This window comes from Monopterus albus, unplaced genomic scaffold, assembly GCF_001952655.1.
Source record: "Monopterus albus unplaced genomic scaffold, M_albus_1.0 scaffold205.1, whole genome shotgun sequence".
Taxonomy (NCBI): Eukaryota; Metazoa; Chordata; class Actinopteri; order Synbranchiformes; family Synbranchidae; genus Monopterus; species Monopterus albus.
Genome location: NW_018128085.1, coordinates 13,164 through 24,042, shown reverse-complemented (window position 1 = coordinate 24,042; position 10,879 = coordinate 13,164). Strand labels below are relative to the sequence as shown.

General features: G+C 41.0%; 2 protein-coding genes across 2 annotated transcripts in view; both read left to right on the top strand.

Moving 5' to 3' along the window:
• The window catches only part of LOC109970689 (tubulin beta-4B chain-like), a 6,327-nt gene extending 3,822 nt beyond the window's left edge, over window positions 1-2,505 (top strand). Inside the window, exons 2-5 of the mRNA XM_020618432.1 lie at window positions 406-514; window positions 615-725; window positions 934-1,178; window positions 1,264-2,505. Coding sequence (XP_020474088.1) covers window positions 406-514; window positions 615-725; window positions 934-1,178; window positions 1,264-2,076 — 1,278 coding nt within the window. The 3' untranslated portion in view covers window positions 2,077-2,505. The remainder of the gene's footprint in view (window positions 1-405; window positions 515-614; window positions 726-933; window positions 1,179-1,263) is intronic.
• An 804-nt stretch (window positions 2,506-3,309) lies between these two features.
• On the top strand, window positions 3,310-10,631 carry LOC109970692 (DENN domain-containing protein 1B-like). The gene is made up of 19 exons (XM_020618436.1): window positions 3,310-3,479; window positions 3,892-3,956; window positions 4,602-4,645; window positions 5,258-5,307; window positions 5,407-5,526; window positions 5,615-5,684; window positions 5,784-5,864; window positions 5,959-6,024; window positions 7,411-7,464; window positions 7,582-7,692; window positions 8,033-8,133; window positions 8,214-8,259; window positions 8,369-8,470; window positions 9,206-9,331; window positions 9,654-9,755; window positions 10,034-10,124; window positions 10,219-10,259; window positions 10,353-10,403; window positions 10,503-10,631. Exons 1-19 carry the CDS (start codon window positions 3,448-3,450, stop codon window positions 10,590-10,592), a joined length of 1,443 nt encoding a protein of 480 aa, XP_020474092.1. The 5' UTR covers window positions 3,310-3,447; the 3' UTR covers window positions 10,593-10,631.
• The last annotated feature ends 248 nt before the right edge of the window (window positions 10,632-10,879 follow it).

The window sequence follows — 10,879 nt, the reverse complement described above, 5'->3', positions numbered from 1 at the left end:
TCTTCATTGCACATTTTATGTAGTTTGTTTTATTTTTATTCATGAAGTGAAATAAATGTGTGCAATATGTGGTCAACATCAGTGAGTCTCTAAATCTATTCTGTTGTGTATAGTGTTATATATGTCAAAATCTGCTTCAACATTAATAAGGTCTCTGATTAACACTTGAAACTCAGTGTCATGATGGTTTTAAAAAAAATCTGAAGGTAGTAAAAAAAGGTATTAAATTTAACTTAAGGATTGCTGTATATACCCTGAAGCAAAGAGGGTTGTACAGCGTAAAGACAAGTCATTTGTGTTACGCTGTGTTAATATTAAATATGTTAGTAGTTTAAATCCAAAAACTGTGTTATGCACATTTTTATTAATTGATCTAATCTCACCCATTGACCAACCTCTCTGTAGTTCTGGGAAGTGATCAGTGATGAGCACGGCATTGACCCAACAGGGACCTACCATGGAGACAGTGACCTGCAGCTGGACAGAATCAACGTATACTATAATGAGGCTTCAGGTCAGGGCTGTTCAGACATAAGTGTGGCCTAATAGCCTTTGTTTTTGGATTTTAGTCAGAAATGTTGACATGTTCCCTTTTTTTTTTTTTTTTTGTCCAGGTGGGAAGTATGTACCTAGGGCCATCTTAGTGGATCTGGAGCCAGGCACTATGGACTCTGTCCGCTCCGGCCCCTTTGGACAGATCTTCAGACCTGACAACTTTGTCTTTGGTATATATGATAAGCCACACATGCATATGTTGTTGATTATGCAATCAAATGAAAGGTCATGTTAATCATCAGCACAATAGTGAGAATTATTGCATTGCATGTGAAGTAAAACGATCTTTTTTTTGTGAAATGATAGTCTAAGACTTTTGGCAGGATAAAGAATGCTGAATATTCAAAAGATGGCTTGTATTTAAACCTTTCCTTCCAGGCCAGAGTGGAGCAGGTAACAACTGGGCCAAGGGCCACTACACAGAAGGAGCCGAGCTGGTGGACTCTGTCCTGGATGTGGTGAGGAAAGAGGCTGAGAGCTGTGACTGCCTCCAGGGATTCCAGCTGACCCACTCCCTGGGTGGCGGCACCGGTTCTGGTATGGGAACCCTGCTCATCAGCAAAATACGTGAGGAGTACCCTGATCGTATCATGAACACATTCAGTGTGGTGCCCTCTCCTAAGGTAAAGTCATCATGTTGTAGCACTTGTTAGTACTTTACCATTTCTGGTTTCTCACTCCCTGACTTCTTGTTTGTTCTGTCTCTAGGTGTCAGACACAGTGGTGGAGCCATACAACGCCACCCTGTCTGTCCACCAGCTGGTTGAGAACACAGACGAGACTTACTGCATTGACAACGAGGCCCTGTATGACATCTGCTTCCGCACCCTCAAACTCACCACACCCACTTATGGAGACCTCAACCACCTGGTCTCCGCCACCATGAGCGGGGTGACAACTTGCCTGCGTTTCCCAGGCCAGCTCAATGCAGATCTCCGCAAACTTGCCGTCAACATGGTTCCCTTCCCTCGTCTGCACTTCTTCATGCCTGGTTTTGCGCCACTCACCAGCAGGGGCAGTCAGCAGTACAGGGCCCTCTCTGTGCCTGAACTCACTCAGCAGATGTTTGATGCCAAGAACATGATGGCTGCCTGTGACCCACGCCATGGCCGCTACCTGACTGTGGCTGCTGTGTTCCGTGGGCGCATGTCCATGAAGGAGGTGGATGAGCAGATGCTAAATGTGCAGAACAAGAACAGCAGCTACTTTGTGGAGTGGATCCCTAACAATGTGAAGACGGCTGTGTGCGACATTCCACCTCGTGGGCTCAAGATGGCTGCCACTTTCATCGGCAACAGCACGGCCATCCAGGAGCTGTTCAAGCGCATCTCTGAGCAGTTCACTGCCATGTTCCGCCGAAAGGCCTTCCTCCACTGGTATACCGGTGAGGGCATGGATGAGATGGAGTTCACCGAGGCAGAGAGCAACATGAACGACTTGGTGTCTGAGTACCAGCAGTATCAGGATGCCACAGCTGAGGAGGGAGAGTTTGAGGAGGAGGGAGAGGAGGAGGTGGCCTAAGGCTAAAATCACTCATTGTTTCTCCATCCAACCTTCCATCCAGCCAGTTCCTACTCTGTTGTGCCGTGACTTTTTTTTTTTTTTTTTTTTTTTTTTTTAAATACAGTACTTCTCTTCCCCTGTTCCTTGTACAGTGTATTTCCCCTGTTTCATTTTCCCTCTTTCTTCCATTGACAGCTTCTCATTTTCTTCCACCCAGACTAGGATTCACAACACTGACTCTCCCATCACAGTGTTCATGTAGCGGTAGCTAACACAGGTGTTCTTGTGATGTTTTGTCAGTAGCTTCTTTTAAATGTTCATTTGTTTGTTTCTTCAGTCTAACAGTTCTATACCATACCTGGACCAAGTATTCAATAAGGCTGGTCAACTGTTGCAACTGTGTTCACTTATCTAATTTGGCATTGAAATAAAGTTGCTGGACAAGAATCTTTGTGTGTTTGATATGCTTCTGTGGGGTACAATTAAAATGCTTTACATTTTGAAATTATATATAAACAAAACAAAGTAAGTACTGTACATGGAAATGTACTCAGTATGCAGCATGCCAAAATGGAGACCTGTATTGTTTACAGATTATGCCATGATGCTTGAACAACACTAGGAGGCAGTATGAGATCTGTGACTACATCTCAGGATGTGAATATCTTGTTACCCTCTTTTCCACTATAAAACCTGTCAGTAAATGCTCTTATGATATAGATATGTGCCTTGCCTGTTAATGTTTGTAATAACTAGACAAACCATGTCATCTTCCCGTATGCTATAAATTGTCTAGATGGTCAAAAGTAAACTAATAAATGGGTGCTAAGTAGCATCTCTGGTGTTAGGGAAGGATTCAAACTGTGAAACCCATTTGTTTTGTCTATAATAATGACAGGTCCTCTCTCCAAAATTATTAGGCAACAGTTCTAATGTACATGAAAAAAATCAAAAGTGAAGGAAACACATGGATTTTGTTATGTCACTAAATCCTGTAGCTACTCTCATGCAGATAAGTTGTGGGTTTTTATTTTATTTTTATTTTATAGGTAAAGGCTGCCTTTTGACCTGATGACTATAAATTTTAAAATGGTGAGATCTATGAGGAAATGGAAGAAGTCATCAAAGCACAAGTAATACAACATTCACAAGAGTGAATATAAATAGCGAACAGTTTAAAGAGGTGGTTTCATAAAAGACGTCATATACATATTGGCACAACACATACTGACATTCTGTAGACCAGGAAGCGTTCTGTCACTCCAGTGCTGACTGCAGCCTGCTGCTACTGCTGTTGTGTGCATTCACCATTGCTACATCAGAGGAATGACTACTATCTAACAACCCTGCTGAAGGTCTCTCCCCTTCTGGACAAACCCATGGACACAGATGCATTCAGACAGCATGGGCTCTAGACTGAAGTAAGTTAATCGTCATTTTTGTTTGACTTCGATCACCATCACTCTGCCTGTCAGTCTGTTCTTGTGGTTTCTATTACTTCCTCTCACAACTGCACAGGAAGTTTCCTGCTGCAACTCTGTTGCCCTGTATCAGTTGTCATACATTTCATGGCAGACCTGTTCTTGTCCAAAACAGAGCAAAATGTTTAAGATCTGTTTTGGTGACCACCATTTAAATATATTAATCTAAATTTGTCCTGTTTCATAATGACCAGAGATCAAAATCTTTTAGATTTAGAAGAATTATGATATTAGAAATATGATAAATGTTAAGCAAATTCACTCCAATGTCACAACATTAACATGACCATGTTTGGTAGGTAACACACTTTCAACATAATCTCATTAGTGCTGTAAATGTTTTTCCTGCCAGACAAAACCCTGAGCGAATCTTCTACTGGTTCTTCGAAGCAACTTGTCCTGTAGCCAGAGACAAAGGTGAGGCTTCTGTCTTTTTCCCAGCAGCACACTTGGGCCAGATTGTATTTGTAATATTGTTTCCCAGTATGTATTTCAGCCTCCTTGGAGTATTACAAGTGTGTACTCTGCTATAGAACCATTTGGATGCACAGAGTGATGTGTCAGTAACAGAGAAGTTGATTAAAATTGTTCCTCAAATACTTTCCTCTCACTCTGTTCACCTTCTTCTTTAAATGTTCTGACATGACACGCTACACTGATATTAGTCTCCCCTCATCTGAAACTGCCTTCGAACATAAAAAGCAAAGCTAATTCCCTTATGTGTTACACAAAAAATCAAATATAAGACTTTATGTATATGAAGCTATTTCTGTCAAGCTGAGTTGCTCATACTTCCTGTCATGTGATCAGACAAACCACACAGGCTATCCATCACACTTGAACTAGATTAGAATGCATTGTAGTTCGCATAAACTAGGCAGCTGGGTTTGAGCTGAAGGGGTTAAAAACACAAAATACCTTTTAAATTAACCTTTTGTAAATATATGTGCCTATGTTAATAATTCATTTCATATAATTTATTTACTTCAGTGTTCATTGCCTGGTAGTTTGTTTGGTTAACATCGATCTTCATTCACTCATTCATTCATTTTAATGTTGCAGATCCTGGTCTACTGTTTCAGTTTCCAGAGGATTTCAGTGACGAGGTAGCAACTCATGTCTCCTGTTCCTGGAAACATAGAATATACGGTTTATATTTTATCATGTTAAGATGATCATAATTGCTTGTTTTTAGGCAAGTAGTTCTACCAAATGGTTGTGGAAATTGTAATGTTGAATGGTTAGTTGGTTAGTCCAAGCTGCTTTGGTCTAGAGTGATATATATCAACATCTTTTAGACTAATAAATTGCTGTACACACATTTATGGTACTCAGAAGACAAATTCTAATAACTTTGGCGACTCCCTGGTGTTTCCTCCTGCACCACCATATTTGTGGTTTGAGTGAAATCGCTTGACAGTTCTTACATGGATTCCAATCATTTGTTCCTTTGTTACTTGAGCACCTAGTTGTCAGTGGCAACAGCATACTTCTCCTACAAACATCAGCATTTTAACATTGTCTTTATGAGCAAGTTAGCATTACAGTACATGTACATATAGCACAGAGGTGCTTAAGCTACTGTAGCCGATATGCTAATGTCAGCATGCTAAAATGCTCATAAAGTAGTTTAAGCACCCCTGTGCCCACACAGAGCTGCTAGCATGGCTGTAGGCTCACTTTTCCTTATACACACCCAACTCTGTCCCGCCTTCTAGGAGTCCTGTCAAACACTGCCCAGGTTCTGCTTCCCGTATGATATACAAAAGTGAGTATAAACTGTCTGGTTTGTTCTTTACTCCATGTTACATTTATAGCCTGCCTGTTTTTTATACTGTATGTCCACTTCTCATATTGATCTGTTCAGAGTGAGGGATGGAGTGGCTGTGCAGCACTTTACCTTTGTTCTGACTGACCTTGAAGGATGCCAGCGATTTGGCTTTTGTCGCCTCACCAACAGCACACACACCTGCCTTTGCATTCTCAGGTATGTGTGAGAGGGTGAGTATGAATGACAAGTTAAACCACGTACTTCACACAGTGACAAAAATCATTTAAATTCTACTTTATTACAGTTATCTTCCGTGGTTTGAAGTGTTTTACAAACTTCTCAACAACTTGGCAGATTATCTCACAAAGGGACAGGTGAGGTTTCACTGCTTGCTGTGTGTAACCGTTCTCCTTTTCTGTTAGTGTCTAATAGGCACAGTGTCAGTAATACGGTGACCATTGTCTTCTCAACAGACCAATGAGATGAAAGTGCTGCTGGCTGCGCTCTACCAGCAGCCCATACCGCTGGCAAATGGGTCTGTCACTCTGCAGATGGTAAATTTCTAATTACGCCATGAATACCATGAATCACACTCGACTTTATGGCAGTCTTCTGTCAGTGGTTAGCAACTTGTGTTTTTTTTCTGAGGGAGAACAGCTATTGGTCAGCACAGAGGTGTCCCAGCCTGTTGGACACCCTGGGGGACAAAAGGTGGTGAGTCCCACAGAAGTCCATGTGTTGTGGAATAGGGCCAAGCAGATACAGCGTACAGACTAACTCCTGCTGGAAAACGTCAGCTGTCTGTGCTTGATGGCTAAACCTGATCTGTGTGGACTAAAACCATGTCACTCACCCCCTAATTGTTTAAAAGTTTAAGCCAAATTTAACACAATTTGCACTAATGCTTGACCTTTACAACTGTTCACTGTATGTATGTACTGTCCCCACAACCATGGATGGATACTGAACAGGCCTACTGGGCACAGGCCCCAGGGCCCAAGAGATCAGGGGCCCCGGGACCAGAGGCTCTGTATGAGGTGACAGCATTTCTTCTTATAAAGTCAGTCAGCAACAAATGGATGCAAAATGACAAAAAATAGATGCAAAACAGCCACAAAGAGACACAAAGCATCACAAAGTGCAAAATAACTAAAATGAAAAAAAAAAAGAATGAAAAGATTTGCAAAACATGAACACAGAGATGCACCATGGCCATAACCAAATGGCCATGGTGCATCTCTATGTACATGTTCAAAACAACAACATATAGTCACAAAATAACTAGAAGCAGACACAAAACTCTGTTTCAATCTGTTGATTTTGCTCATAAGGAGGGTGGGGGATTGTTTACATGTCTGTGCCCAGAGGTCCAGTGTCTCATGATCCATCCATGCCCACAACCAGTGCTGTGCCATCTGAGAAATGCCTGCATGTCGCTCAGATCCACATCTGGTTGTATCCTTTTTGTATTTTTGAATTTGAAGATTTTCATTCCAAAATAAGAAATCCACTTGAAAGAAACATTTGCCTTATAATTCCAAAATAAGAAATCATCCACTTGAAAGAAACATTTGCCTTATTAAAAAATATTTTTCAAATTTGCAATCTGTAGAATTTCAGTCCAGATTGATTTGGCAGCACCTATGGTTACCATGGCAACAACAAGTTTAGCAGCTTAATTCTTCTTGTTCATGAATTCTGGTTTGTACTAGCAGTAACATAATACAGCTCATATGTGGCATGCAATTTTAATCCAGTGCTAGAAAGACAGACTGCCACCAACAGGAGAGGTTGTTACTGAATGTTGCTGAAAAAATGCCAGTCAACAATATTATCAAAAATAGTTTGATATTTATACTGTTTATAATTTTACTGTTGTGTTACAGCAACACATTAACTTACACAATAGTTTGCATCTAAGAACAGCATTGTTTAATGAATAAATACATTTGGAATGACTCCCTAAAACATCTGATCCTGTGGCAGTGGATGAACACGTCTGCATGATGTAGATGATACTAATCCATGGGAAAGAGAAAACATTTACATTAAATTCCCGCATTTTTCTCAAAAATGTTTTGTTTCACTTGTTCTGAGCAGGTTCCATACTTCATTGCTCCAGATCCCAGGAGTCTCCCTTCCATCCCAGAAAATGTGAGCATGTTAGATTGAAATAAACTCATGTATATATATCTTATATTCTACAAAGACAGTGGACAACACTTTGCCCATTCAAACTGATGTGCATGTGTGTGTCTGTGGATTTACCAGAGGAACCTGACAGAGCTGATTGTGGCAGTAGATGTGGGGAACTTGCTCCAGCTCTACACCAGCATGCTGTTTGAGAGACGCATCCTCATCTTTGCCAGCAAGCTCAGCACTGTAAGACACATTTTCATTTAGATGATTTTATGGTTTAACAGTACATTCGGTCTTGGCTGTAGAAACATGATCATTCTCCAGAAACCGCTCCTAACCTACAATCATACCCATGCCTAGCTCCAATTCATACCCGTCAACCAATGAAGCCAGAAAACACTTTAGCCTCTGTGACATTCAACCACAGGACAAACAAACTCACCAAAACTAGAATAATCTCCACTGTGGTGTCTAGGTGTCACACGTTGGCTATTTGGGTCAATATGGCAGGCCACACAGGCACACTTGTGTTTTCCTGTGTTGTTAAAGTCTAAAACTAACCTCCATTTTGTGATGTGTGTAGCTGACATCTTGCGTGCATGCACTCAGTGCTGTGTTATACCCCATGTACTGGCAACACATCTTCATACCTGTCCTGCCGCCCCACTTACTGGACTACTGCTGGTAAGGGCTTAATCTCTCTATCTAGCTATCTGCTATCAGTACACTGACATTAGATTCACACTTTGTTAATCTGGTTACAGTGCACCTATGCCTTATCTAATAGGGGTCCACACCAGTCTATCTGAGGTAAACTGCTGATTAAAACAATTTAAATGCTACAAAACCCATAAAACTACAGGGTTAGTCCCAAGACGCTGACCCCTGATTATACTGTGTCTCTGTGTCTGTCTGCCAGAAGGTGAGGAGTCGTGGGCTGGAGGAAGTTGTCATTCTGAATGTGGATACAAACACACTGGAAACCCCCTTTGATGATCTTAAGGGGATACCTTCAGATGTGGTAAAAACTAAACGCGTGTGGTTATATAGATATGTATTTTTGTTGTATCCCATTTATTGATTTGCCATTTTGTTTTTTATAGTGTGGAAAGTATGAGTATACTGTTATTTAAATTCTTTTTTTTTTTTAATGGTGGCCTGTAGCACAAAATCATGCAATGCTAGTTAAAGGGCAAACAAATGGCAAGAACTAAATTTGGAAGTAAACATCACATTTACATATTCCTGTTTACATTACCACCACATCTGAAGAATTGTGACAATCGGTCAAATTAAATCAGTAACACACAAACTCATTTCAAAAAGCTACTGAGTAAAAAAAAAAATTCAGTTTGAGGTTTGGGACTGGTTAGTGATGATCAGCACTTTAAACTCAATACTGTAGTTTCTGGGCCATCAGTGTCCTACCCCTGAAGCAGGGACATTCTGGGGCTGGGAACTGTGGCAGAGGAACCAAATTTAGAGGCTGGTTCCTGAAGCACAGCAACATTTCTGAGTTCCTGAAACAGTTCCTGGGTCCATGGAAAACATCCTGTGGTGGTTTGACAGCCAGGGCCTTTGGCTGGAATTCAGCTGTCCTCTTCTGACACTTTTTACTGTCAACCAGCAAATTATGGCAAAAAAAAAACTACCCTCTGGCAATGTCTTATCTCATGTCGACCTTATCTGACTGACTTGCAGCAGTGTACATTTGCTTAGCTTAATGTGACTAATATTAGCACAAACATGTCTTCAGATGTCCGGGCTGAAGGTGTGTCTGAAGCGCCAGGCTGTGTCTCCTGGTTCTGGTGTCTCACGGGCCTTCCTGAAAGCTCAGGCTCTGCTGTTTGGAGGGTACAGGGACGCACTGCAGAGCCACAAGGTCAGACACTGGTTTATTGCATTTTAAAATATTTATGCTTTTCATAATACAAATAAAACACATTTCAATAATTCATAGTGTGTGAAAATGTATTGTTTGCACATTTAAAACAGAGATTTCATGTTTTAAAGTGTTATCTGCATTTTGATTTGATCATTTTATATGCAGCTTTAGGCCAAACAGTAACATTTTGATTTGGTCATTTTATATGCAGCTTTGGGCCGAACAGTAAACCTGTATGTACAGTGTGTGTGCTTTTAGGGGTCATTGTTCTCTTCTGTTGTGCCTGTCTCTCTCCTTCTCTCGTTATCTCTCTGTACAGGATGGTGAAATATGGTTCAATGAGGAGCTGTTTCTAGCTCACAAGTCTCCCAGTATGAGGCAGTTCCTGCAGAGTGCCGTTCATTTACAGTTCTTCAAACAGGTGCACATTGTGCCTCAAATGGTTTGCTGCCCTCTACTGCACAGACACTGCAATTGTAACACGGTGGGGGATGTGGGGTCTTGTTGAGCAGAGAATTAAAGTGAAATGTTGCATCTTAATAAATGTCTTTGCTGCTAATCCATAACTTAATGGGTTGTTGTTTTCAACCTGATATTTAGATTTAGATTTATCTAAATAAAACTACACATTTGTAAGTTGGTTAATAAAATTGTATTTGTTATGAAGTCAATGTGACCATTTAAAAAAAACTATTTCAGTTCATTGACAACCGCCTGGATATTCTGAACAAGGGGAAGGACCCAGATGACCTCTTTGAGGAGGAGATCCTAAAGTGTGATACAACTACAGGTATGTGTGTGTGTGTGTGTGTGTGTGAGAGAGAGATAAAGAGTTTTTATAACATTATTTTTTCTTTCATGTGTTTTTTTTTCTTTATTTGTAGGAAAAGGCAAAACATATCAACAATTAGTTGGCAATTTAAAGGTAAATCATTTAATCTTTATTAAAACATTCTTGCTTTTTAATGTGTTTCCTTGTTGTGGAACACAACATGAACACATTTGTATGTTTTGACAGAAAGGGGGAGGAGCGCTCATCCTCAACATGAGGTCCAAAGCAAACATGAGGGTGAGTGAGGGCCAAGGTGCTTTTGCAGTGAGGAGGGCAGGTGCATTCTGTCTGCATTACCAAAACATTTCTCTTCATGATCTTTTGTATCTCTCCCAGGCCAAAGGTCTTGCCAAGTCTGGTTTGAAAAACCTGCTGATGCACAAGGTGGGCTCATGTTTATGCGGGTACGTGCTTCAACTGATATAAAGTCTGCTGTGTGTGTCCATCCATCCATCCATTTTCTTCCACTTATCCGGAACCGGGTCGCGGGGGCAACAGTCTAAGCAAAGATGCCCAGACTTCCCTTTCTCCAGACACTTCCTTTAGCTTCTCCGGGGGAATGCCCTGTGGTCTCCCTTTGCTTTGTTACCACGTTGCCACATGTTAGTCCTGTCCCAGTCTGCCTGCTTTTAAAATTAGGACTCCTGGGGATGAGGACATGAAAGACACTGGAGACACATGGGATGGGTGAGCAGTAACTAAGTACATTTACT

What these genes read in the sequence shown, in the direction of transcription:
- LOC109970692 (XM_020618436.1), top strand. Translation starts at nt 3,448, where the DNA reads ATGCATTCAGACAGCATGGGCTCTAGACTGAA. An exon ending in TCCCTTCCATCCCAGAAAAT is followed by an intron (nt 7,465 to 7,581) that starts GTGAGCATGTTA and finishes TGGATTTACCAG; the next exon opens with AGGAACCTGACAGAGCTGAT. An exon ending in ATTTACAGTTCTTCAAACAG is followed by an intron (nt 9,756 to 10,033) that starts GTGCACATTGTG and finishes AAACTATTTCAG; the next exon opens with TTCATTGACAACCGCCTGGA.